Source organism: Miscanthus floridulus, chromosome 5 (assembly GCF_019320115.1).
Source record: "Miscanthus floridulus cultivar M001 chromosome 5, ASM1932011v1, whole genome shotgun sequence".
Lineage (NCBI taxonomy): Eukaryota > Viridiplantae > Streptophyta > Magnoliopsida > Poales > Poaceae > Miscanthus > Miscanthus floridulus.
In genome coordinates this window covers 48,318,302-48,346,202 of record NC_089584.1, presented here as the reverse complement: position 1 = coordinate 48,346,202, position 27,901 = coordinate 48,318,302, and the positions used below count along the sequence as shown (strand labels likewise).

Sequence of the window (27,901 nt, the reverse complement as noted above, 5' to 3'; positions counted from 1 at the left end):
TTCTTATATACTTCATTCACACGACTATGCAGTGCCCAACGAGTCACGTTGATTAATTAATTATTACTTCATTCCTGCACGGAACTGTCAATACATTTTTTAGATAATGAAAAAAGAATCCAGCTTCATCCTTAAAAAAGAAATTTAGACTAACCTATTACTCCCTCCATCCCAAGTTATAAGTTATTCAACATTTTTGAAGAGGTCAAAGCTTTTTAAGTTTGACCAAATTTATATAATAAAATAATAAAATTTATGATAACAAATAAGTATCATTAAATCCTTCATTAATTATATTTTCAAAGTATACGTATTTATTGTCATAAATCTTTGTAATTTTGTTTATAATTTGATCAAACTTGAAATATTTGACTCTCCAAGAATGTTGTAATGACTTATAATTTAGAACGAAGGCATTACAAAGTAACCACTACAACGACTGGTCATGAACAGCCATTGTCTACTGAGGAAGACGTACAGTGAAATGAATTTGCGTATAATTTATTTTTCTAATTTGATCTGTACATACCCGCTAAAAAAGAAAACATTTGATCCGTACATACTCCTCAGTAAACTGAATGTGCATGTTCTATCAGGCCCTGGTTGATCGTCTGTAGGCTATGGAGCATCGTCAGAACTGGGGCCTTTCCTGGTCAATGGCAACGGGACCGGCTTGGAGTTCAACAAATTTGCATGGACCAGAGGTCTGCTGCTCTCTTTCCTGCTCTGAATTTCTACTTTTCTTTTTGAGTGGATGCTCTGAATTTCTACTGCTTAGTCACATCAGTAACGCTGCCAGGCCCAGGGCTCGCCGTGACGGGGCCATGGCGTGTCGATCCCTCTCCACTTGTCTAGTTGATGTAACCTAGGCCCTCTCTCTCTCGCCATTTTGTTTTTCCGGGCTCATATTTTAAGTCAGGCCTCTCGGCGGGTCCTCCCTCTTTGTCGCTCTGTCTTATCGAATATCTAGACACATGCATTGAGTATTAAATATAGACTAATTATGAAACCAATTGCATAGTTTGCGACTAATTTGTGAAACGAATCTTTTAAGCCTAATTAGTTCATGATTTGACGATGTTTTGCTACCGTAAACATATGCTAATGATAGATTAATTAGGCTTAAAAAATTCGTCTCGTAGAGTACTGACGGATTATGTAATTTATTTTTTTATTAGTATCTGAACACCCTATGCAACATCCTCCCGACACACCTCCTAAATTTTAGTAGCTGGATCCAAACACCCCTTTAATCAATTTCAGGGCGTGTCCACCCTCTTTTTTTTTAAAAAAAACTAGAGGGGCCGAAGCCCCTACAGATAAAATATATTGCAAGCAGAAAAAAAGAGCACATAATTTACAAACAAATTAGGGAACAAAAAAAACAATTGTTGCCTCAAAACAAAAAACATACAAAGTTTGATGATTTTATTTTTTTATGGGAACCAACACTTCATCTATGAAATAGGTTCTATATCTTTCCTCTTTCGATGTATCTGATTTTATGATTTTCCTAAGGTTCATTTTTCTCTATTTATTTGATCAGCTGTTTACCTAATAACTCTGTAAAACTTGGCTGTGTGTGGTTGTAGAGGCCAAAACTGTTCTATTTTCAGGAAAAAAAAGAATTTGTCCATGTTACCATGTATCAGCAGATAACTCATCAGTTTTTTTTTTATGCCAGAAGCCCCTCAAGAAATCTAGCATACATAGAACTTGTTATTGTCCACTTTTTTCCTTTGATTTATGTTTCATGCAAAATAAGGTGATGCTCAGTATAGTTTCACAAATTTCCTATAACTCAATTTTGTTTTCCTTGGTCTAAATTTGATCAGAGACAAATTTGCTGTTCTTGGAGTCTCTTGTTGGAGTTGGCTTCTCATACTCAAATACCACCTATGACCAGGACAACATAGACGACGGCTTTGTTGGTGAACTTCCTCTCTTGATTCTTTTGCTGAACTGAAAGTCAAGATTGAATTGGTTCCTAATCGAAAATTTTATGAACAATCCAGCCGAGGACTCCTACACCTTCTTAGTGAATTGGTTCAGAAGGTTTCCTCAGTACAAGAGCCATGACTTCTACATCTCAGGAGAGAGCTATGCAGGTAATTCAGTGGGCAGACAGCTCGATCCCTTTCTCCCAACAAACAAATTGCAAGGTTGAACAAGCCCACGATGATTGCCTTTCGCCTTTCTTTAATATTTGGTAAAGTTAGCACGCAGAACAGGAATATGTTTTTTTTTTAACGAAGAACAGGAATAATTCGTTCCTATGTTTCCACTGTACACTATTCTCTAGTCAAAAAAGGTCACACGCGTTCCTATTCTGTACAGTCTTTGGTCCATGACGTCACAGGAATAATTCGTTAGGTCCTGAACCAACTCGACGGGAATTGTTCTGTTAAAAAAATGCGTCAAGGCTTTGTAGATTGGAACAGCTCCTTTTGGTTGTTATTGCAAAAGAAATAAAAAAAACATAAACGAAAATGAGACCTAACCTACCTAAGAGAAAGTAGATGATTTTTAGAGAAAAAAAAAATCAGCTCCCAAATTCAAGTCCCAACCCAACCAGCCGAGCTAAGCTCCTCCTTTCTAAAACAAAAAGGAACACTGATATTGAGTAGAAAAATGGCTGATCCAACAAATCTGAAGTGGAAAGGTATCAAAATTAAGTATGGTGGTTATCCTACTGGCCTGAGTCTGACACAACAAACACATGAGGATCTATATATGCAGCAAGGGACAACCAGTCAATCTTTAAAATACATGCGACACAATCTTTAATTTATTCGGATTCTGATGAAGTCTAATGCGACAGGTCATTAAGTTTCCACAGCTAGCTGAGATGGTTTATGTGTTGGTCCCGAGATCTTCCGCACGGGTGAGCCGGCGTTCTCGTCCACACTCTATGGTTTTAGGTAGAAGAGGGAGGAAGAACAGAGTGCACACACAGCATAATGTAACACCCTAAAATTTGTACTTTTGAAAATAAGATTAAAATGATTTATTTATGAATTTTGTGCTCATAAAAACCTAGGAAAATAAAAATTTTCATTAAATTAAAATTCATCACAAGGTTTAGTAACTGGTTGTGCATACATGTTGGTGCATAAAGTTTATTGTGATGAGTGGTGTTGATTCAAAACTCCAAAGTAATTTGGAATGTTTTTTAAAAGTAAATTTGAAATTGGCTTTAAAATAAAAGAAAAAAAATAGAAAAATAAGAGCATTTAAAAAGTTGTAAAATTTATTTTTGGAAAACTTACTAAAATTCCTCATTTTTACTTGAGTTGAAAAAGTATATTTGAAACCCCATTTGAATTTGACTTGGTCATGTTTGAATTTAGTTTTGAAAACGAAATAGGAAAAAAATTGAAAGTGGGAAAATGGAAACTCACCCTCTCCCTCTATTCGGCCTGCTGGCCCAAGGCCATAGCCCGCTCGCCTCCAACTCTCTCTCACCCGCGTGGGCCTCTTGTCACCGGCCTAGTGCAATCTTTTCTTTCTCCCTTCTCCACCGCAGGCCCAATCCACGTGTTTGTTTTTTTCCTGTGCGGCATTGATTTTCCCGTGTTGGCCCAGCTACGCGCACCGGCCCAGCATCGCCGCTGCTCCTCCCGCACGGCCTAGGTCGCACCGCACGCGCGCCTTCCTTCCATCCCGTTGACAGCGCTGGCCCACCCGTTAGGGCGCCTTCTTCCTCTCCACGCCGTGTCTGCTCCGAACACGACCGCGTCGACGCCGCCATGTCCGGCTCCATTACGCCGCGCGTGCCATGTGCCCTACGCTTCCTGGCCCCATATAAGCCGAGCCGCACCTTGCGCTGCCTCGCTATCCCGCACCAACGCTGCAGCCGCATCGCCCGAGCGCCCGCAGCCGCACCGCCATCTAGCGCCGCCGTCCGCCGTCGCCCGTCGAGCGCCGCACCGCCCTCCGTAGGTTCCCGCTCGCTTCTCTTGGGTCCGGTGAGTTCCCCCACTCTCCTCTCTCTCTCCCGGACTTTTCCGTTCAAAAAACCGTGCTCCGTAGGTCAAGAACTAACGTCGTTGGCGAGCACTCCTTGCTCCCGCCATGGCACCGCCGTCACCCACCTCGTCGACGGCCACTTACACCGTCGATCCAATCTCGGCCGCCCGCATCTGATCCGACGATCGAGATTTCATCATACCCCTTCGCTGTTATATTTACAAAAAGCCCCTTATAAATATTTGAGACTTAATCTGTAGTCCAAAACGGCTTCCTGATTCTGTTTTCTTCTTTTGAAAGCGTACTTTATTTCGGTTAGATTGAAAATATGTTTTCACTTATTTACAGATTTGCCACTGATTTTGTTTTAGCCATAACTTCTCCGTTTTAACTCCGATTTGATCCGTTCAAATTACGTTAGGTTTGTAATTTCATAATCTACATGTTTATAGTACTGTTAAGTATGTTTTCAACTTTTAAAATTCGAGGTTAGATTTAATCTACTATTTTAATAAAGAGAATCTTATTTAAATCCTATCTTCTACGTTTTAACTCCGTTTTAATTCATTTAAGTTGCATTAGATTCATAGTGACGAGATCTACGCGTAACAGTGGCTACCATGTCGCTATTTCTGGAATTTCATGGCTTAAATTCTAATTTGAATAATAATTATGCAACTGGGTTTTATAAATAAAATATGATTTCTTTCTGTTTAGTTTTATAATTCAAATCTAAATTTGACTTAAATTATATTATCTATAAAATATCTTATATATGTTTTTATATAATTAAAACACATGAAGCTAATAGTTTTATATTTTCTCCTATGAGCAAATCTTTCGGTGGATGTATCTTTTTCACCGTAGCTCCGATTAGAGTGATTTTCGCGTCTGTGTGTGTGTGTTCATAGCAAGACGTAGATTCGTTTTACAAACTTTTCATCTTGATTTTATGTTTGATGTACTGTTCTAATTTAGATCTATTGTTTGCTTCGTGTATGATTGCATGAATGCTTGTGTGGTGCTTTATGATCTTGTCCAGTGGTGAATCAAGAAGGAGTCCCATTAAAGTTTTGGACTAGAAGAAGGATCTTAGTTTAAGGCAAGTATATCATGGGATCTTCCTTGTTGTCCTATACACCTTTAATCATTTAATTCATACTGCATGTGTCTACCTTGACTGTCACTAAGGATTTCCTAGTACTTTGTTACCTTGTACCTTGATACATTTGGGTTATTGCATTGGGTAGTATGATGCTAGTGCTCAACTACAACCATGATCTTGTAACTTGACTAATGTAATATGCAATAAACATTAAAAGATACTTTTTAGCAACATGGAACAAGTGGGCTAGAGCATTGGGCTATTGTATGGTGCTCTAGATTCCTCTCCCTAAGAACTTATCTGTAAGTGATCATCCGGGACTTACAGTACAGCTATAAGGGCTATATGGCTCTGGCTTTAGCTTAGTATGAAGACCTTTTTCTAGCTTATTAGAGGTTACCTTTATGGCGCAAGAGAGGCTTCGGTTTGTATGATCTTGGCCTGCCAAGAGGGTGCACTTTGGTTTCTTTGTATTTTGTTAGTCACTCCTTGGAGGGGGGTTCATGTTTACTAATGGGGAAACCTTAGCGGCCCTAACTTGTTAGACGAACCTTTGAAAGACTTCATAGTGAACCCTGTCGACCTTCCTTGGTAGTAGGTCAAGAGGTTGGCCACCTCAGACGAAAGGGTAAATTATGACTCATAGTGAAAGTGTACAACCTCTGTAGAGTGTAAAACTAGTATATCAGCCGTGCTCACGGTCACGAGCGGCCTTGGAACCCTTACAGAATAGATGATCACTAATGGTTAATGATGATGAACACGGATGATACTGATGATAAATATGCTCATTAATGATTACTGTTTATGCTATTCATTATTCATGTTTACCTGATCATGTGTTTATGGGCTTGTGATGAACTTGTTGCCACCCAATTGCTAAAAGATGACTCATTGAAAGCTAATCGTAGTTAAACCAGTGTCAGCCTTTTGAGCCTCATAAACCCTATGTTATATTTGTTGAGTACGATATGTACTTACGTTTGGTTTACTTTTTAAATCTTTAGAAAAATCCCGGATGGGTACCAGATTGCTAGAATTTGGAGGAATTAGGCTTGTGATCAACTAGTCAGTTATCCCTATGGATTTGGAGTCTTCGCCTGAAGATCGGAGTTGTCTTTCCACTGTCTATACTCTGAGGTTATAATCTTTATACTAATACGCTATGTATTTAAGCATTGTCTTTTGATATTACTCTTATTTGTAGCTATATATGAGATTTGACTTTCTGGACTCACATATGATGTGTATCTGGTTTTGTTCTTAAAACTGGGTCCTACACACAAGCACCGACATTGGCCAAAGCTCTACAGAGGAGATGGTAAAACTAAACTCTCTCTTTTTACTGAGTTGTAGTGGGAAGCTATATATACAACTCTACCCATCTAATCCTAGTATACAGACATGCCAGGCTACCATGCTGCTACAGTACTAGATATGACGGCAGGGCTGACTTTAGCGTCTGCCCCTGCTGTGGCTACAGTGCGGTAGGGGGCCTTTCGGCGCCTGCCCCTGCCGCGGCTACAGTGCAGCAGTAGGGCAGCCCTTCGACACTTGCCCTTGCTGCGTGTACAGCAGGGAGAGCAGTAGGTTACTTTATAATTATTCCCCTAATCCTACTGCTAACCCTATAACATCCACCATACTGATCATCTTCTTCAGCTCTGTGAACCAAAGACGGCCAAGCAGCTTGGTGAGGACATCCATGAGTTGCCGACCAGTTTCGACGAACTCAATGGCAATATGCCCTCCATCGACATAGTCCCTAATGAAGTGGAACTTCACATCGATGTGCTTGCTCCAGTCGTGGAGAACCGGATTCTTCACGAGGGCGATGGTGGGCTGGTCATCTACCATCAGTGCTGGTGGGTGAGCTTCCACACTGGTCCACTCGCCCAACAGCCAGCGTAGCCACACAGCTTGGCATGCCGCTGTGGTCGCCACCACATACTCTACCTTGCACGTGGATAGCGCCACCACCTTCTGTTTCAGCGACAACCATAAGATTGGAGCCGACACAAGGAAGACGATCACGCCAGAGGTGCTCCACCATCCATCGATGTCCCCGACCATGTCTACATCACTGAACACAGTGAGATGTAGCCCACTTTCGCCGGTCATGGGGAAGACGATCACCTGATCCACCATCCCCTTGATGTAGCACAACAACTGCTTCAACATGGCCCAGTGATCCTCTCGAGATCCTCCATGAAGCGGCTGACGTAGCCCACGGCGAACGTAATGTTCGGCCTCATGTGGACTAGGTAGTGCAGACCACCGACGATGCTCTGGTAGAGTGTTGCATCTACCTTCATCGTAGTACTGGCCTTTGTTAGCTTCAGCCACTCCTCCATCGGAGTCACGCACGCCTTGTACTCAGCCATGCCGGTCTGCTCCAATAGCTTCGAGGCATATGCGCTCTGACCGAGCATGAGCGCCTCCTTCCCCTGTCTTACCTCGATGCCGAGGTAGTAGGAGAGCGCGCCAAGATCACTCATTCGAAAACAAGCCGCCATCTCATGCTTGAAGCTGTCGATGTCCTCCACACGCACGCCGACAATGATCAAGTCATCCACATATACATCGATGACAAGCTCCTCCTTCCCCCATCATCATGTGTAGAGCGCGTGCTTGGTTGCGCACCATGTGAACCCAAGCTCGCCCAGCGTGGCATCAAGCTTGGCGTTCCATGCTCGCGGGGCCTGCCATAGCCCGTAGAGTGCCTTGTGTAGTCAGAGCACCGTATGCTCCGCTCCCTTAACGACGAAACCCGAAGGTTGCCTAACGAAGACCATCTCCACCAGCTCACCATTGAGGAAGGCCAATTTTATGTCCAGGTGATGGACACACCAGTCCTTTGCTGCTACTAAAGCCAACAGTAGTCGGATAGACTCTATGCGTGCTACCGGCACAAAGACTTCCTCAAAGTCAATGCCCTCGCACTGGACAAAGCCTCGGGCGATGAGGTGCGCCTTATGCTTGACAATGGCTCCACGCTCGTCCCACTTGACCTTGTACATCCACTTTAGGCTAATCGAACGGCATCCTCGAGGTGGATTGATGAGCTTCCAAGTCTCGTTTTCCTCGATCGCCTTCATCTCCTCTAGCATCGCCCGTCGCCAATTTGTATCACGCTCGGCCAGCTTGAATGTGGGTGGTTCCTCTGCACTGATGAGAAGCAGCTCTAGGTCATTGAGCAGCCGACCTGCTAGGCCTGAGGACCCTATGCCACCGATGATGTCATCCAGCCTGTGGAACCGCACCTCCTCACTGCTGTGGAAGGCATCCACAAACTCAGTGATGTCGCTTGGAGGTGAGGCAAACTCAATTGGCGTCAATGGAGTCCCCTATTCCACCGGAGTGGTTGGCATAGCACCTGCAGTGCTTGGCACCATGGCTACACTATTTGGCACTACTTCTAGACCGGTTGTCACCACTCCTAGAGTGGTTGGCACCACTGCATGAGTGCTCGGCACCAGTCTTGGAGTGGTCGACACCACTGCAAGACCTCTTGGCTCCATTACAGGAGCGTTCGACACCCATCCTAGAGTGGTCGGCACCACTGTAGGACCGCTCAGCACCACTCCTAGAGCACTCGGCACCCCTCTCGTAGTGATCGGCACTGCCCTAGGAGTGCTCAGCTCTGTTGCTGTAGTGGTTGGCACCTCCTCTCTAGCGTCTCCACCACCATGGATGACCAAGTGCTCGACGACGAAGGTGCTGGTGAAGCCGCTAGCTTCCCCTATGCCCAGACTATCCTAGTCCCAGGCCACCTTCTCGTCAAACATGACGTCGCGCGAGACAACCACCTTGCCTCCACGTGGGTTATAGAGTCGGTACACCTTGGTACCTTCCTCATAGCGTAAGAGAACCATCAGTGTGCTCTTGTCCTCTAGCTTGGTGAGGATCAACTTCGTCTTCCTGACATGGCCGATGTAGTCGAATGTCTAGAGGAAGGACACGCTTGGCTTGCGCCCATACCAAGCTTCGAACGGCATCATGCCATTTAGGGCCTTTATGGGCGCGCGGTTGAGGATGAACACCGCCATGGTCACCGCCTCATCACAGAACCTTGCCAACATGCTCTTAGCCTTCATCATGAATCGAGCCATGCCGACCACTATCTAGTTCCGCCGCTCCACCATGCCATTCTGCTGTGGCGAGTACGACGCAGTGCGGTGTCGCACCACACCCTGATCCGTACGGTACGCAATGAACTCCACCGAAGTAAATTCACCACCGCGATCAGTCCAGAGCACGCGTAGCTTCATGCCACTCTCCACCTCCGCGCGTGGCTTGAACTTCTTGATCGCTTCCATCGCCTCGTCCTTGTTCGTTAGGAGTTGCAACCACATATAGCAAATGCAATCATCCACGAGCAGGAGGAAGTACCATCGACCACCATTTATGCCTGGCATGATTGGCCTGCATAGATCGCTGTGGACGAGCTCGAGAGCGTCTGTCGCGCGATACTTGGCCGCCTTTGGGAATGGTAGCCTCCTCTGCTTCTCGGCCAGGTAGCTATCACACAGCTCACCTGCGTGCTTGATGTGGGGCAGCCCTCAGACCATCTTCTCCAGCTAAACGAGCGTGTCAAAGCTAAGATGGACGAACCAGGCATGCCACAACCACGGCTCCTTGGTGTGCCGTGCTGCTAGTCACACCGGCAGCTCTACCTTCAAGTCGAGCAGGTAGAATCAATTATGTGAGCGTTTTACCTTCACGAGAAGATGGCACTCCCGATCCCGAATCTTCAGGATCCCGCTCTCGATCAGTACCTCGCATCCGCGCTCATCTAGCTGCCTGATGCTGATGATGCTTGAACATAGCTACGGGATGTAGTACATATCCATCAGTGTGCGGTGCTCACCGTTCTGGCACCTAAAGATGATGGTGCCGCGCCCTCGAATCGCCACCCTTGAGCCATCACCGAACTTCACCGTGCCGGTCATGTTGCCGTCGAGATCGGAGAAGGCTTCCTTGGAGCCTATCATTTGGTTACTAACGCCGGAGTCCAAGTACCACCGCTGCTCCTGCTCACTGCCCACACGTTCGAGGTGGACTTGGGCGCGTGGTTCGTTGAGGTTGAAAGCCTTCAGAGCCTTGCCGTGCCCTTCCACCACCATCACTTCTCCCTTCTCCTTGGCCTCAACGTCATGCAATGTACAGAATGTCGCCATTAGGAGAGTGGCCTCATCATCCTCATCAGCCTGTGCTAAATGAGCCTCAACCTTCTTCTTCTGCTTGCGATTTGGGCACTCCTTTGCCCAATGGCCCATCTTCCCACAGCGCCGGCAGGCGTTGGGGTCGACCTTCTTCTTCTTCTTCTTCTCCGAAGAAGCCTTGCCGTGGCATTTTCCATCGCCACCGCGGCTGGAGGAGGCTTCCCCGAACTTCTTCTCCTTTATCTAGGTAGCCCACTCCTTCTCTGTCAGCAGCAGCTTGCCGCTGTCCTTCGTTGCTGTGGCCTGCTCCATGCGCTCGTCCACCACCCATAGACGGCCTGTCACATCCTCAATGGTGAGGGTGGACAAGTCCAACATCGTCTCTATGGAGAGAGCGATCTGGATGTACTTCACCTGCACGGAGTGTAGGTACTTGTAGACCGCCTCTTCTTCGTCGATGGTGACGCCGTGGCTTCTTAGCTTGCTGATGAGCGACTGCAGGCGGAGGGAGAAGTCCTCCACCGACTCACCATCCTTGAACTTGATGTTGGTGTACTTCTGCTTCAGCAGCTACGCTGTTGCTTTCTTTGTGCGGTCGAAGCCGACGTGCATCGCTGCAATGGCCTCCCACGTCTCCTTAGCAGAGTTCTTCACCCCCATTGGCTCCCTGTACTCCACTAGCACAGCAGCGAGGATAGCCTTCAACGCTAACATATTGTCTTTATCGTTGTCGATGCCCTTATCAATAGCATTCCAGAGCCGTCGGGCTCTGAGCTTGACCTTTATGGTCACCGCCCACTCACCATAGTTGGTGTGAGTCAGCGTCGGCCAACTGGTGCCGCTGACCTCCCGCACCGTGCGTACGACGACCTCCTGTCGTGGCTGGGTAGCCCCAGCAGCACCGCTGTTGGTGTCCATCTTCGAACCGTCCGTCATCGCCAGCGGTTAGTCCGACGACGGCGCTTGTACGGCTCCGATACCACTTGTTGGTCCCGAGATCTCCCGCACGGGTGAGCCAACCGCTCACCGGCGTTCTCGCACACACTCTACGACTTTAGGTAGATGAGGGAGGGAGAACAAGCGCACACACACAGCACAAGCACCAGCGTTGGCCGGAGCCCTGCATAAAAGATGGCAAAACTGAACTCTCTCTTTTTATTGAGTTGTAGTGGGAAGCTATATATACAATTCTACACATCTAATCCCAGTACACTGACATACCAGGCTGTCATGCTGCTACAGTGACTAGATGTGGCAGAAGAACTGACTTTAGCGTCTGTCCCTGCGGTGGCTGCAGTGCGGCAGGAGAGCCTTTTGACGCCTGCCCTGCCGCGGCTACAGTGCATCAACAGGGGAGCCCTTCGACGTCTGCCCTTGCCGCGCGTACAGCAGAGAGAGCAGCAGATTACTTTACTGTATGAGCGCAACAAACATCTTGAAACAAATCAGCGTATCAATCTGAAAGGATTTATTGTAAGTACCAAAAACCATTTTATTTTCGTTTTTGTATTTCAGAATCCGGAATTAATTTGTAACTCGAGGAGTTTATATGGAACTATCTTTGATAGGTTTGCAATGCAGAGACTGATGCTTACTATGACTACAAGGGGCTACTTGAGTTTGCGTGGAGCCACTCGGTGATATCAGATCAACTTTACAAGCACGTAAAAGACGTTTGCACCTTCAGGACTATCTTCTCGGGGAATGCGCCCATGCAATGAGCCTTGTATACACACAATACGATAAGATTGATATCTACAACGTATACGCACCCAAGTGCAATACTGATGAGTCAGCACTTTCATCCAGTTCTAAAAATACAATAGAAAAGACAGCCAAGGTAATTGCACATTTCAGTAACTTCTGCTGGTACTTTAGAAATATTGCAATAGAATGAAAATGAAGATAACTGGATATGTTTTTTTCTATCAGAAGTTCAAAAGATTGAGGATGTTCTCAGGATATGATCTATGTTACTCAATCCACAATGAAGATTACTTGAATAGGATTGATGTACAGAAATCACTTCACGCGAATGTCAGTGGATGGATCAAGGATAGAAGATGGAGTATCTGCAGGTGGTATATATGTGCATGAGCTTCCTTGTTATCCATCCCTAGTAGTAATTGAATACCGGACATAACTTATTTTCATAACATTGTTGCAGCGACTCAGTTTTTGACAACTATTATGACACCATATTTACTGTTCGTCCTATTTACTCAAAGCTTGTCAAGACTGGATTAAGAGTTTGGGTCTACAGGTTTGGCTTCTGCAGTTTACTTGTTTACTTCTGAATCAAAGCAACGGATCAACTGTTACACTAGAAATTGGAAAGAGGAGTAGATCTATATGATTTCCATTGCTTCTATATTTACAATGTTCCATTATGTTTTAAGCAAATTTGAACGGGAGCTCTCTGCACTGAGTACGCCCTTTAGTTTCTTGCAATAACTCGGTCTGCCCTTAAATACTTTCAGTTGACTTACTGAATTCCTTAACTGCAAGAAATGATTCGGGACCTGTTCTTATATTTCGCTTGATTTCTGATACTGATCGGAATTATGGTTACTTGATATTTGGCACTTACAGTATATTTTTTCTTTCTTCTGTTACAGTGGAGATATGCAGCCTGTTCGGTTGGCTGGTTTGTATCGTTGCTGGTTCGTGAAGAAGTACTGCTGGAGAAAAATACTGTTCCAGCTAGAAATTTACGATCATTTACGACAAGCCACAGCCAAACGAACAGGCTGATGGATGGCAGAGTTCCAATTATTGGGTCACGGTACTGGGTAGAAGCGCTTGGCCTTCCTGTCAAGTCACAGTGGCAACCATGGTCGGGCCTGTTCGATTCTCTTATAATCCGTCTTTTTCGGCTTGTTTTTTCAGCCGAAACAGTATTTTTCTCTCACAACAAATCGGAAGAACAGTGTTTTGGCTTGTTTTTTCAGCGAAGCGAACGGGGTCACAATAAAGTGTTTACAAAATGAAAACTGGAAATTCAGCTTATGTGCAATGTTCGTTTGATGTTGAACACAATGCAGGTTACTGGAAGGTTTGTTGAGTATGAAGGATTGACACTGTTGACTATCAGATGAGGAGGCCACGATGTGCCTCAAGACAAGCCAGCAGAGGCGCTTGTCTTAATCAGTTCCTTCCTTTCAGACAGACAACTGCCAACGGAAAACAACTGATGGCTGCAGAATAATTTATGTTGCGACCGACACAACAGGTCATGCAGTATAGGATCATTGGTATATTTAAGGGCTTAAATTGCTGAGTCAGAAAGGCCACATTGTTGGTACATGGTTGTAGCTTTAAGAGATCTCGAAGCTGCTAAAACTTTGAGTCCAGTGTGTTAGTTGTTAGTGAATATCCTGCTGATGTCGATTAACAACCTCTCAGACCTTCATGCCTTATACTCTCTCCGTTCCAAATTATAAGCCGTTTTGACTTTTGTTTGGTACATATAATTTGCTATGTATATAGACATATATTCTATCTAGATGTAAAGAATAGAGTTAACAAGATGCCTCTCCCTGAGGCTCTCGTCTTCGCGCTTATAGGACTAGGAACAGCCCCTGGTGTAGCTTGTACAACACTTCAAGTTACAAGGGATAGACTCAACGACAACCTAACAATATCTCCTAACTTCATGTACAAGATGCGGCGTATGTTCCTCACAACTATGCACCGGCTAACAAACCCTATCAGGCTAACTAGTTCCGCTAATACCCCCACTCAATCTCAGCCGGCCACTAGGTTGAGATTGGCTCTGAACTTATCAATCTTGGCTACCATAACTGGTTTGGTAAATTCATCTGCTAGCTGATCTTCAGTGTGAATCCATCGGATGTCTAGCAATTTCTGTGCTACCCTTTCTCCAACAAAAAAAATCTATCTCAATGTGCTTAGTCCAAGCATGGAACACAGGATTAGCAGAAAGATAGGTAGCACCTAAATTGTCACACCACAACCGAGCTGCCCGAGGATGCTGAACTCCCAATTCATCAAGCAATTTTTGAATCCACATCACTTCAGCTGTAGCATTTGCTAAAGATTTGTATTATGCCTCTGTACTTGAACGTGATATTGTGGCCTATTTCTTAGCACACCATGAGATCAGGTTTGATCCGAAGAACACAACAAAACCTCCCGTGCAACGCCTATCATCAGGGCATCCTGCCCAGTCGGCATCAGAGAAGGCACTCACAATTGTTGATTTTGACCGACCTATCTTGAGTCCCAAACTCAAGGTTCCCTGCACATATCTCAATATCCTCTTCACTGCACCGAAGTTGTTGTAGTTGGCGCGTGAAGAAATTGGCAGACCTTATTCACAGAGAATGAAAGATCCGGTCTATTTAGTGTGACGTATTGTAGTGCCCCCACTGTACTCCTGTACCGAGTAGCATCTTCAGATCCAAGAGGCTGACATTCAGATGCGCTAAGATTCTCAACAGAAGAAAGGGGAGTATCCATAGGCTTGCATTTGCTCATTCCTGCCCATTGTATGACATCATCAGCATATCTGTCTTGTGAAAGCTTCAGTACATCCTGAGATTTCTTCACTTCTATGCCCAAAAAATAGTGGAGATCACCCAAGTCCTTCAAGGCAAATTCTTTCTCCAAATCCTTGAGCAACGCAACAGTTGCTTCTTGTGACGAGCTTGCCACTATTATGTCATCCACATAAACTAGGACAAACATAGTATATTTTCCTCTCTGATAATAGAATAGTGAAGTATCTGCCTTTGATGGTACAAAACCCAAAGCTTCCAATTTCCCACACAACCGAGCATAGCAGGCACGTGGTGCCTGTTTAAGTTCATATAGAGCCTTATCCAATTTGCAGACAAGATTGGCCCCTTCTTTACTAGCATATCCAGGTGGTTGCTATTAGAAGGAATGGTCTAGCACATGTATAGGGGCTGTGGTTTGGAAGCATGGACCGAGTTCATTGTACCTTGCATGTTTGTTATACTAGAAATAGATAGTTGAGCTATTTTAGGAATAGGTGGTTGTGATTCCTCAATTGATGTAACATGCCACGGTGGGGGCTCTTCCCACCTACATAACACGCAGCCGAGGATCCCAGGAGGGTAACCTCGTTAACCCTATTCTTGACATGGTATCCAGAGCCTTCTTCCCACCGGACTATTAAAGATGGCGTTCCAATCTTCCTCTTCTTCCTCTACGCCGCCAGCCGCATTCTTCCCCATCACTTTCCTGCCCACCAACAAAAAGCTCAGCCGAGCGAACTTCCCATCATGGCATGCGCAAGTTCTGTCCGCGCTGCATGGATCGCGGCTTGCGACATTCATCCATCTGGGGGCTGAGGCGCCGTCCCCGTTCCTTGCCCCAGAGAAGGGGAAAGAAGATTCGAAGGAGCCACCAAAGCCCAATCCCGAGTTTGAGGAGTGGGTGGCAAAAGATCAGATGGTGTTGAACTACCTGTTCTCCAACATGTCCAAGGAGATCCTTGGACAGGTGAACAGTGAGGTCACCGCGGCGGGCGCGTGGGCGGCCATTGAAAAATTGTTCGCCTCGCAGTCACGTGCGCGTGTGATCTCCACGAGGATGGCCCTCGCCACCGCCAACAAGGGCACATCCTCCATCGCCGAATACTATGGCAAAATGAAGGGCCTTGCGGACGATATGGCATTCGCTGGCCGGAAGCTGGAAGACGAGGAGCTGGTGTCTTTCATCCTCATCAGCCTCGATGTCGACTACGATCCCGTGGTGACCACAGTCACCGTCCGCGTCGAGCCGATCTCCGTCGATGAGCTTTATGCTCAACTCATCAGCCACGAACAGCGCCTGGAGATGCGTGGCGGCGGCGGGAACCAGTCTTCGGTGAATCTGGCGTCCAGAGGAGGGCGCAGCAATAGTCGCGGGAACCGCAGAGGTGGAGGCCGCAACAGCGGCGGTCGCGGTGGCTACAATCGTGGCAACAACAACCGCGGTGGCGGTGGCCACGGAGGAAGTGGCAGGCGTGTCCCGTTTCAACCGGGCGTGTACTGTTAGATCTGCACCAAAGAAGGACACTCCACTTTTGACTGCTTTAAGAGGCATGATGCCTCATATACACCGCCACAGAAGTCGGCGTCATCAGCGACCTAGTCCTACTATGGAGTAGACTCCAATTGGTACATGGATACAGGGGCGACTGATCACATCACGAGTGAGTTGGACAAACTCACGGTGCGTGACAAATACCACGGTGGTGAGCAAGTTCACACCGCCAGTGGCTCAGGTATGAGAATCAGTCATGTTGGTCATGGCATTTTGCGCTCCCCACGTACAAATCTTCATCTTAAAAATATTCTACATGTTCCTGATGCTAGCAAAAACTTGCTTTCTGTTAATCGTTTTACTCATGACAATGGTGTCTTTCTTGAATTTCATCCAAATTACTTTGTTGTTAAGGAACAGTCAACGAGGAAACCTCTCCTCGAAGGCCGATGTGAGAATGGCCTTTATCCTATGCGCTCGCCTAATAAAGAGGTCCTTGGAGTCATCAAGCCCACTGTGTCCTTGTGGCACCATTGCCTCGGTCATCCTGCTGCCGCCGTAGTTCAACAAGTTGTTCATCATCATCAACTCCCAGTTGCAAAAGAGTCCAATAACAATCATGTTTGCGACGCCTGTCAGCAAGGCAAGAGCCACCAATTGCCATACCCAAGATCATCCACCATCTCTGATAGTGCTTTTGACCTTGTTTTCAGTGATGTATGGGGTCTGACCCCCACTTCTGTTGGTCACAACAACTATTATGTGTCTTTTATTGATGATCATACTAAATTTGTTTGGATTTACTTGTTGCGGAAAAAATCTAAAGTTTTTCAGTGCTTCAGAGATTTCCAAATTCTTGTTGAAAGACAATTTGACAAAAAGATTCGTTCCATACAAACAGACTGGGGTGGTGAATACCAAGCCCTTAGTTCCTTTTTCCAGTGTGTTGGCATCACGCATCGTGTTTCCTGCCCACACGCCCACCAGCAAAATGGCGCAGCTAAGCGAAAACATAGACACATCATGGAAGTTGGTCTCACCCTTCTAGCGCATGCCTCGATGCCCCTCAAGTTCTAGGATGAGGCCTTTTTAACTGTTGTCTTCTTGATTAATCGATTACCATCACGCGTAATTAACAATGAGACACCCTTCTATCGTCTTTTTGGAAAAGAACCTGAATACACTTCTCTCCGCACCTTCGGGTGTGCTTGCTGGCCTCATCTTCGCCCCTACAACACCAAGAAGCTTGCATTCCATTCCAAACAATGCGTGTTCTTAGGATATAGTAACCAACATAAAGGATTTAAATGTTTAGACCCAAAAGAAGGGCGTGTCTACATTTCTAGGGATGTCACGTTTGATGAGCATGTGTTTCCTTTTGCCTCTCTCCATCCTAATGCTGGTGCACGGTTGCGTGCCGAGATTGCACTTCTACCCGATGTCCTAATCAATCCAACTAGTACTGGGGATGCACAAATGTCTGACCTTGGGCTGTTTTCTCCATTACCTTCTAATGGTTCAAATGTTTTTGCTGGAGATCAAAGTGTTGCAGGGCAAAATTTCAGCGCATTGCCACATTCATGCAGCTCACAAAGTTCAAGTGGGGGGGGCGTCATTTCATGTGCCCCTCGTCGAGGATAGCAGCGCGCCCGGAGTGGATCTCACTGACGTGGCATCTGATCCTGGTGGCGCATCTACTGTGGGATCGACGCCTGTCCTCTCACCAGGCATGTCTCCGACACTGTCTCCCCACGCGAGCGGATCTTCTACGCCAGGATCTGGTGGTGCTGCGCGGACTGCACCAACGGAACCACCACATCATGATCCAGGGAGTGGGGGTCCGTAGGTTTTGCCTGCGGGATCTGCTGCTCCGTCGCCGTCTGTGGTTTCACCCGTGGCTTCATCACCGGTCGCTGCACAAATGCCACAGGGGCCAGTTACCAGGCTTCAGCAAGGGATCAGCAAGCCAAAAGTCTACACCGATGGGATTGTACAATGGTGTCAGCTCGCCACCACCTCTTATGATGAACCTAGCTCAGTGATAGAAGCACAAGGTGATCCGAAGTGGGTGTCGGCCATGGACCTTGAGCACCAAGCCCTCCTACGCAACAAAACTTGGCATCTTGTTCCTCCACCGAAAGGTAAAAATATCGTTGGGTGCAAATGGGTTTATAAGATAAAATGGAAGGCTGATGGAACTGTTGATCGTTACAAGGCTCGCTTGGTGGCTAAAGGGTATAAGCAACAATATGGGATTGACTATGAGGACACTTTTAGTCCCGTTGTTAAGGCTGCAACTATTCGTATTGTTTTGTCGGTTGCCATGTCTAGGGGCTGGTCACTGAGGCAGCTTGATGTTTAGAATGCTTTCCTCCATGGTGTTCTTGAGGAGGAAGTGTATATGCATCAACCTCCAGGGTATGAAGATCCATCTCATCCCAACTACGTTTGCAAGTTGGACAAGGCATTGTATGGGCTCAAACAAGCTCCTAGAGCGTGGTATGCTCGCTTGTGCAGTAAGTTGCAATGTCTTGGTTTTGTGCCTTCCAAAGCCGACACTTCCCTCTTCTACTATAGCAAAAGGGGCCACAGTATATTTGTTCTTGTTTATGTCGATGATATTATTGTTGCTAGTTCGTCTTCTCAGGAAACAGATGCACTTCTAGCCGATCTGCGGGCCGAGTTTGCCCTCAAAGATCTTGGTGATCTTCACTTCTTCTTGGGCATCAAAGTCAAGAGGGGCGTGATGGTTTGACTCTCACCCAAGAAAGGTATGCTTTGGATATTTTGAAACGGTCAGGCATGCAACTCTGCAAATCGGTTGATACACCATTGTCACCCACTGAAAAACTAAGCATTGAGAGTGGTGATAAGCTAGGACCTAATGACTCTACCAAGTACCGTAGCATGGTTGGAGCTCTCCAATATCTTACTTTAACACGTCCTGACATAGCCTTTGCAGTTAATAAAGTATGCCAGTTCCTGCATGCACCAACCACTGTACATTGGAGCGTCGTAAAACGAATCCTGAGGTATGTAAAGGGGACTGTAAATCTTGGTCTATAGATTCAGAGGTCTAGGTCTATGCTTGTCAGTTCCTTCTCTGATGCAGATTGGGTCGGTTGTGTTGATGATAGAAGATCAACAGGTAGTTTTGCCGTGTTTCTTGGTGAAAATCTGGTTTCCTGGACAGCCAGAAAGCAGCCAACTGTGTCGAGATCTAGTACTAAAGCTGAATACAAAGCACTAGCAAATGCTACTACGGAAATGATTTGGGTTCAGAAATTGCTCACTGAACTTGGTGTTGCACATCCACCCCGAGCTCTATTGTGGTGCGATAACATAGGAGCAAAATATCTAGCTGCTAATCCAATCTTTCATGCCAGGACCAAACATATAGAAATTGATTTTCATTTCGTGCGGGAGCGAGTTGCACAAAAGCTACTAGATATTCATTTCATACACACAGGTGATCAAGTAGCAGACGGGTTCACCAAGGCACTACCGATTGTGAAGCTTCGACAATTCAGGAACAATCTCAACCTTAGAAGTGGCTGAGATTGAGGAGGGTGTTAGAAGGAATGGTCTAGCACATGTATAGGGGCTGCGGTTTGGAAGCATGGACCGAGTTCATTGTACCTTGCATGTTTGTTATACTAGAAATAGATAGTTGAGCTATTTTAGGAATATGTGGTTGTGATTCCTCAATTGATGTAACTTGCCACGGTGGGGGCTCTTCCCACCTACATAACACGCAGCCGAGGATCCCAGGAGGGTAACCTCGTTAACCCTATTCTTGACAGTTGCCACATATAAACCTCCACTTCTAGTATGCCATGTAGAAAGGCATTTTGTACATCCAATTAACGAAGTGACCATCCTCTTTATACAACAATGGATAATATGAGACGAATGGTTGTTGCCTTGACTACAGGACTGAAGGTGTCCTCATAGTCAATTCCTTATCGCTGCTTGAACCCCTTCGCAACTAAACGAGCTTTATATCTGTCAAAGGTTCCATCTGCCTTTCTCTTGATCTTGTAAACCCACTTGCAATCAATGATATTTTTACCACTAGGAGGTGACACAAGGTGCCAAAGTCTTGTTTTGCAACAAGGCTCTATATTCTACATCCATTGCCGCTACCCCCTGGGATGTTGAAAAGCTTCTTCAATAGTAGCTGGTCCCTCAGCTATAGTAGCAGTCATGCACCATCATACAGTGCCATCGGTGTACAGCTTTCGGTTGCGAACTCCCTATTGTAGTCTGGCAATAGGACGAGTAGGAGGTTCAGCGACAGAAATATGAACCAATGTAGAGTGCTCACCCGTAGATGATCTGGGCGAATCCTCTTGTCGGGAACCAATACTTGGGTACCCGAAGAGGAGGAGCTAATGTCCATCAACATTGATTTGTCCGCGCGGTCAATAGCGCGACTATGCCTCTCGCCGAGCTCCGCCTCGTCTGGCCACCGAGGCCATGGGCTTTGCCTCGTCTGACCATCGAGGGTTGGCTCCACCTTGGTTGGCGCTGTGGCCACGGGCTCCGCCTTGCCCGACACCCGAGGGTTGGCTCTGCCTCGGCTGACTCCCGAGGGCTGGCTCCACCTCGTCCAATGTCTGAGGGCTAACTCCACCTCGCCCAATGTCTAAGGGCTGGCTCCGTCTCACCCGATGTCTGAGGGCCGGCTCCACCTCGCCCGATGTCTAAGGGCTAGCTCTGCCTCGCCCGACGTCTAAGGGCTAGCTCCGCCTTGCCCGACGTCTGAGGCTTGGCTCCGTCTCACCCAATCTCTCAAGCACGGATCCTTACGGAAGCTCACGACAACCACTACGGTCCAAAAGGTGTGACCTAAGGTCAAACTTCTAGAATCATGCAGGGAGCGATCACTTCTCAGCACGACCCATCCCCACCACATGTCATTCTAGGGAACTCACATCGCCTATAGTGACAGACGCGTGGTCACTGTGCTACCTACTCCCTGTATGGCCGCTGATCAACATGCTAGTTCGCCATGCTACCCGCCGAGGTGGAGTGGGACGTGATGGCCCACTGATAGTGCCAGGGCATGGCATTGTCAGCGGATAGGCGCTCGGCGTGGGGCTATCTCTATCATTGCCTGCCATGTTAGCGGGGACCACATGGAGGAAAAGGAAGACCCGACGACCCTGAAGGACTTCCCTTGCCTCTCATGTCCCTTGCTCTCCCATCTGTAACCCATGCTCTCCCTTGGACTATAAAAGGGAAAGCCGGGCACCCCACTAAGGGGCATCGGTTCACGACATCGCACATCACACCACATCATAGCAGAACCACTAGCATCGAACCTCAAACACATAGCAGAGTAGCGACCGAGCTCTCGGCACCCATTCGATCTTTCCATCAGAGACTTAGGACCTGTCCCTCTCTCACCCGTTTGTAACCCCTACTATGAACTTTTTAGTGCTAATAACATGAGCAGCAGCCACGAACTGGATGTAGGGACATTCTACCCGAATCAGTATAAACCTTGTGTCTTTTTACCACATCATCTAGGCCAGACGTGCAATAATACAAATTTACTAATTGGTGTTTACTCGAAACACCGACACCTCCTAGAAAGCGACGTCAGAGATATGTGCACTAGTCCCCCCGTCGACCGGATCACCGTGTGTAGCCACACGGTCGGATGAAGGCAGAGAGGAGTCTATGGGAGCCACAAAAGATCCACCTGGAGAAGGAGCGCCCGTGCGTGGCAGGCCACTTGATGGCGTAGATCCCGAATTGGATCTAGTGGTGGTGTCAGGGATAGGACCGGAACGCGCAGGCACATCAGCATCGGATCGGGAGTCCGATCTATCCCCGTCTTGGTGGCACATAAAATGATGTCCGCCTGAACTCAAAGCACCATCAATTAACACTGATTTTTCACCTACATCACAGCTAGAAACACCAGTGCTTGGCACAACATTAGTAGGGGCAGAAATAGAGCATGTGTGGTATTACAAATTCGCATCCCCAAAGCTAGTGAAAGAATTTAGAAGAACATCAGGAAACAAAGTTAGCTAAGCTCGCAACCAGGCACCAGCATTAGGGTGAAGCTATGAGAAAGGGAAAACATGCTCATCAAAGATGACATCTCATGAAATATATGCACATGAAATATATACACGACCTTCGGAAGGATCTAAACATTTAAAACCCTTATGAGAATTGTTGTAGCCTAAAAATACACAACGACAGGTGCGGAACTGGAGCTTATGGGTATTGTAGGGACAAAGATTGGGCCAGCAAGCGCACCAAAAGGTTTGAAGAAAGGAATAATCAGTTTTTTGTCCTGTAAGACACTCAAGGGGATTTTCATTACTAATTACCTTAGATGGAAGCTGATTTATGTGGAAAACCACAGTTAGGAAGGTCTAATCCCAAAATTTCAAGGGCATGGAGGCATGAGCAATGAGAGATAATCCAACCTGTACAATATGTCGGTGTTTACGCTCAGCGGAGCCGTTCTGTTGGTGGGTGTGAGGGCAAGAAACATGATGAGTGATCCCAACACGCTTGAAAAAAGAATTGAGGGATTGGTATTCACCACCCCAATTGGTTTGGATAGCCGAAAGGTCCCAATATGGCTAGAGGGGGGGGGTGAATAGCCTATTGAAAAATCTACAAATCAACTAGAGCAATTTGATTAGTATGATAAATAGCGAAAAGCAAACTTGCTCTAGCTCTACAAGGGTTGCAAGTCACCTATCCAACAATTCTAGTTGCAACAATTCCTAGGCACACAACTTGCAAAGTTACTACTCACTAAGAGCTCTAAATCTTGCTACTCTAAAGGGCTCCACTAGATGAACTTAAAATAACAAAGCAAGCTCTCAATTCTAATTACACTAAAGAGCTTGCCACAACTAGTTTGCAAGAATATAAATGAGTGAGTAGGGTGATTATACCGCCGTGTAGAGGAGTGAACCAATCACAAGGTGAATATTAAATCAATCACCAGGAGAATACCAAATGGCAAGAGACAACCGATTTTCTCCCGAGGTTCACGTGCTTGCCAACACGCTACGTCCCCGTTGTGTCGACCAACACTTGGTGGTTTGGCGGCTAAGAGGTGTTGCACAAACCTCGTCCACATGATTGGACACCGCAAGAACCTACCCACAAGTGAGGTAACTCAATGACACGAGCAATCCACTAGAGTTAACTTTCGGCGCTCCACCGAGGAAGGTACAAATCCCCTCACAATCACCAGAGGTGGCCACGAACAATCACCAACTCATGTCAATCCTCCACTGCTGCACCAAGCCATCTAGGTGGTGGCAACCACCAAGAGCAACAAGTGAAATCCATAGCAAAACACGAATACCAAGTGCCTCTAGATGCAATCACTCAAGCAATGCACTTGGATTCTCTCCCAATCTCACAATGATGATGAATCAATGATGGAGATGAGTGGGAGGACTTTGGCTAAGCTCACAAGGTTGCTATGTCAATGCAAATGGCCAAGAGAGTGAGCTTGAGCCAGCCATGGGGCTTAAATAGAAGCCCCCATGAAATAGAGCCATTGGGCTACTCACTGCACTGAACACGGGCCGACCAGACGCTCCGGTCAGATTGACCAGACTCTGGACCTCAGCGTTTGGTCATGCGATGTGCACCATGTGTCATCGGCTTCAAATGCCAATCGCCCAATTACAATGGTCAATTGATGACCGGACGCGTCAGTTAGAAAGTGATCGGACGTTGGACCTCAGCGTCCGGTCGTTTCTAGTAAGGTTCCAAACGTGAATTTTCACGACCGGACGCGTCCGGTCATGCTCGACCGGACTCACCCAGCGTCCGGTCACTCAATGTCTCCACTGTGCACCACACGTCAGCGTACGTCAGCATTGACCGGACGCACCCTGCAAGCATCCGGTCACTCTTCGCGCTAGCATCTGGTCACAAGACCGAGATGCGTGCTCACTACTGCTACTGACTAGACTCTAAACCCAGCGTCCGGTCACTCTATGAACCCTGTCTTTTCTGTCTAGGGCGCCGGTGGCACCATCGGACTATCCGCACTCTACGGGTGAACACTCCGCTAGTGAAGTTTCTAACCCTTGCTCAAATGTGCCAACCACCAAGTGTATCACCTTGTGCACATGTGTTAGCATATTTTCACAAACATTTTCAAGGGTGTTAGCACTCCATTAGATCCTAAATGCATATGCAATGAGTTAGAGCATCTAGTGGCACTTTGATAACCGCATTTCAATACGAGTTTCACCCCTCTTAATAGTACGACTATCTAACCTAAATGTGATCACACTCGCTAAGTGTCTTGATCACCGAAACAAAATGGCTCCCACTATTTATACCTTTGCCTTGAGCCTTTTGTTTTTCTCTTTCTTCTTTTCTAAGTTCAAGCATTTGATCATCACCATGCCATCACCATCGTCATGATCTTCACCATTGCTTCATCACTTGGAGTAGTGCTACCTATCTCATAATCACTTTGATAAACTAGATTAGCACTTAGGGTTTCATCAATTAACCAAAACCAAACTAGAGCTTTCAATCTCCCCCTTTTTGATAATTGATGACAACCCTTTCACAAAGATATGAATTGAGATTTAATTGAATCCATGTTGCTTGCCCAAGCATATTTACCATGTGTAAAAGAATATGGACAAGTTTCATGAACTCCAAATGGTAGTAATTGCTCCCCCTACATATGTGCTAAGAGTTTGGATTATAGCTTGCACATATGCTTAGATAGGAAATATAGGAGTCAATTTCTACCAAATGATGCTAAGGTATAAGAGATGGACCTTTGAAGCGTGATACCAATCGAAGTGCACCAATATACCTTCCTTAGCACCATTAGTAATTAGACATACACAAAAACTAGAATACCCCATGAGATCAACATTACAAGCAAGGGTCTAGTTTCCATAAAATGAACATAAGTCTAGTTACTTTAGCCTATGCATGCTAGTTTCTCATTTCATCATTCAAGCTTATAACTAGCATACACCACACAAGCATGGATATTGAAATTTAAAACTTGTGCCATGCAAGCAAATATATGAAATGCACATTCAAATGCATCATACAAGTTTATGAGCTTGCTCCCCCTACTTGTGTGCAATTTTGATTGATCCCCTTACAATGTCATTTCATTTGTTTGCTCCCCCTATCTATCTTACTATCTTTGTGCATTTCTCCCTATCTATCTTACTATCTTTGTGCATTTCTCTCCCCCTTTGTCAACAATTAGCACAAAAAGAGGGCTCAAATTTTAGATAGGTTGGGGTGAAACCATGTGAAGTGAGGATCATTTTCCCAAATTGGTTTAATCTAGATTACTTGCAAAAGTTATTTAACTCAGTTTGATCCAAGGACAAGCTTCTTCACTCCTCCAAATAAGGGTTATCTTGTACCATGTTGAGTTAAACACTTATAGCTCATTTTATAGATCAAACACTAGGTTTACAAGCCCACAAACATGTCATATGGTACCACTAGATCATTTCAAGCATACAAGCAATAGTTGTACCATACAAGCATCAAATTCATTCGATTTTCATGAATGAGCCTAGGACATGATAGGAATGACTAGATGCACTAAACAAGTCCTTAGCAATGGATGGATGGATGACATGTCAATCAATTTTACCTTGCTTTGCTCAAAGGAGAGGCATGTCATATAGTGGGGGTGCATCAACACATATTGGAGAAGTCAAGTATGTTTAATTCATTCCTTAGCTTGCAAAACCTCTTTTCATCAAGTGGCTTGGTGAAGATATCGGCAAGTTGATCTTCGGTGCCCACACTCTCAATGCAAATGTCCCCTTTTTGTTGGTGATCTCTTATGAAGTGATGACGGACATCTATATGCTTTGTTCTTGAGTGTTGAACCAGGTTGTTGGTGAGCGTTATGGCACTTTCATTGTCACATAGCAATGGCACTTGCTTGAACTTGATTCCAAAATCACTCAAAGTGGCCTTCATCCAAAATAATTGTGCACAACAACTACCGGCCGAAATGTACTCCACTTCGACGGTTGAAAGTGCTACACTATTTTGCTTCTTTAATGACCAAGACACAAGTGATCTTCCCAATAGTTGACATGTGCCTGATGTGCTCTTTCTCTCAACTTTGCATCCTGCATAATCGAAATCCAAATATCCAATCAACTCAAATCTTGCTCCTTTGGGATACCATAATTCAACATGTTGTGTATGCTTCAAGTACCTCAATATTCTCTTAGTTGCCTTCAAATGACTTTCTCTTGGTGAGGCTTGAAATCTAGCACACATGCATACACTAAACATCACATCCGGCCTTGATGCGGTCACATAGAGTAGACTTCCAATCATGGACCGATACATCTTTTGATCCACCATGTTGCCACTAGCATCACTATCCAAGCTTCCACTTGTCCCCATTGGTGTGCTAATAGCTTTAGCATCTTCCATTCCAAACTTCTTGAGCATGTCCTTGATATACTTGCCTTGACTCACAAATGTGCCATACTTCATTTGCTTGATTTGAAGACCAAGGAAGTAGCTAAGCTCTCCAATCATAGATATTTCAAACTTATTAGCCATCATTTTGCCAAACTCCTCACAAAATTCTTGATTTGTTGACCCAAAAATGATATCATCAACATAGATTTGCATCACAAACAAGTCATTTCCAAGCTTCTTGGTGAAGAGAGTGGTGTCAACCTTTCCCATCTTGAATCCCTTAGAGAGTAGGAAGTCCTTCAATCTCTCATACCATGCTCTAGGTGCTTGTTTTAATCCATACAAAGCCTTTCTCAACTTATACACATGGTTGGGTTTCTTTTCATCCTCAAAACCGGGAGGTTGCTCAACATACACAAGCTCATTGATGTACCCATTTAGAAATGCACTTTTCACATCCATTTGGTACAACTTGATGTTGTGGGCACAAGCATAGGCTAGCAAGATCCTAATTGCTTCCAATCTTGCAACCGGGGCATATGTTTCTCCAAAGTCAAGACCTTCAACTTGAGTGTAACCTTGAGCCACTAATCTTGCTTTGTTCCTTATTACTATCCCATCTTGATCTTCTTGTTCCGAAAGACCCACTTGGTTCCAATCACATTATGATTCTTAGGCCTCTCAACTAACTCCCATACTTAGTTTTTTGTGAAGTTGTTTAGCTCTTCATGCATAGCATTGACCCAATCAACATCCTTCAAAGCTTCATCTATCTTCTTAGGTTCAATGGATGACACAAATGAGAAATACTCACAAAATGAAGCCAATCTTGATCTAGTTTGTACACCTCTTGAAATATCACCAATGATAGTGTCCAAGGGATGATCTCTTGCAACATTGGTTGGTTGAAGCACTTGCACTTGATTGCTTACATTTGATAGATCACTTGGTTGAGATGATGAACTAGCCACTTGTTGTTGATCTTGCACTTTGTCATCACTAGTTCTTGCTTGAACTTGATCATGAGAACCACTAGCTTGCACATTTGAGTTAGAGAGCACTTGATTCTTGCCATCTTCAACATCAATCACCTCTCTAGGCCTTATATCACCAATGTTTGTGTTCTTCATTGCATTGACCAATTGAGTGCCTCTTACATCATCTAGATTCTCATCTTCCTCTTGGGAACCATTTGTTTCATCAAACT

At 45.6% G+C, this 27,901-nt stretch overlaps 2 protein-coding genes, 1 long non-coding RNA gene and 1 other non-coding gene across 6 annotated transcripts; 3 read left to right on the top strand and 1 right to left on the bottom strand.

Moving 5' to 3' along the window:
* The first annotated feature begins 521 nt into the window (after nt 1–521).
* Nucleotides 522–5,254, top strand: LOC136449938 (uncharacterized). Its single transcript, XR_010758191.1, has 4 exons — nt 522–704; nt 1,836–1,931; nt 2,016–2,108; nt 5,012–5,254. It is a non-coding gene; the product is annotated as an uncharacterized lncRNA (long non-coding RNA).
* An 828-nt stretch (nt 5,255–6,082) lies between these two features.
* Nucleotides 6,083–15,267, top strand: LOC136449936 (serine carboxypeptidase-like 26). 3 transcript variants are annotated; one of them, XM_066450166.1, is made up of 6 exons: nt 6,083–6,214; nt 11,464–11,712; nt 11,808–12,079; nt 12,172–12,317; nt 12,407–12,502; nt 12,858–15,267. In XM_066450166.1, exons 3-6 carry the CDS (start codon nt 11,957–11,959, stop codon nt 12,991–12,993), a joined length of 501 nt encoding a protein of 166 aa, XP_066306263.1. In that variant the 5' UTR covers nt 6,083–6,214; nt 11,464–11,712; nt 11,808–11,956; the 3' UTR covers nt 12,994–15,267. The 3 variants fall into 3 exon arrangements, with proteins under 3 accessions (XP_066306263.1, XP_066306261.1, XP_066306262.1); XM_066450164.1 differs by having other exon boundaries at nt 6,083–6,395; nt 11,537–11,712; XM_066450165.1 differs by having other exon boundaries at nt 6,083–6,395.
* LOC136454606 (uncharacterized mitochondrial protein AtMg00810-like) lies at nt 7,249–7,590 on the bottom strand. Its single transcript, XM_066454976.1, has one exon. The coding sequence runs from the start codon at nt 7,588–7,590 to the stop codon at nt 7,249–7,251; it is 342 nt and encodes a 113-aa protein (XP_066311073.1).
* Nucleotides 15,268–15,915: 648 nt separating the features above from the next.
* On the top strand, nt 15,916–16,054 carry LOC136455751 (small nucleolar RNA Z247). The gene has a single exon (XR_010759223.1). It is a non-coding gene; the product is annotated as a small nucleolar RNA Z247 (small nucleolar RNA).
* The last annotated feature ends 11,847 nt before the right edge of the window (nt 16,055–27,901 follow it).

What these genes read in the sequence shown, in the direction of transcription:
- LOC136454606 (XM_066454976.1), bottom strand. Translation starts at nt 7,590, where the DNA reads ATGGCGGCTTGTTTTCGAATGAGTGATCTTGGCGCGCTCTCCTACTAC.
- LOC136449936 (XM_066450166.1), top strand. Translation starts at nt 11,957, where the DNA reads ATGAGCCTTGTATACACACAATACGATAAGATTGATATCTACAACGTA. An exon ending in AGAAGATGGAGTATCTGCAG is followed by an intron (nt 12,318 to 12,406) that starts GTGGTATATATG and finishes ACATTGTTGCAG; the next exon opens with CGACTCAGTTTTTGACAACT. An exon ending in TTAAGAGTTTGGGTCTACAG is followed by an intron (nt 12,503 to 12,857) that starts GTTTGGCTTCTG and finishes CTTCTGTTACAG; the next exon opens with TGGAGATATGCAGCCTGTTC.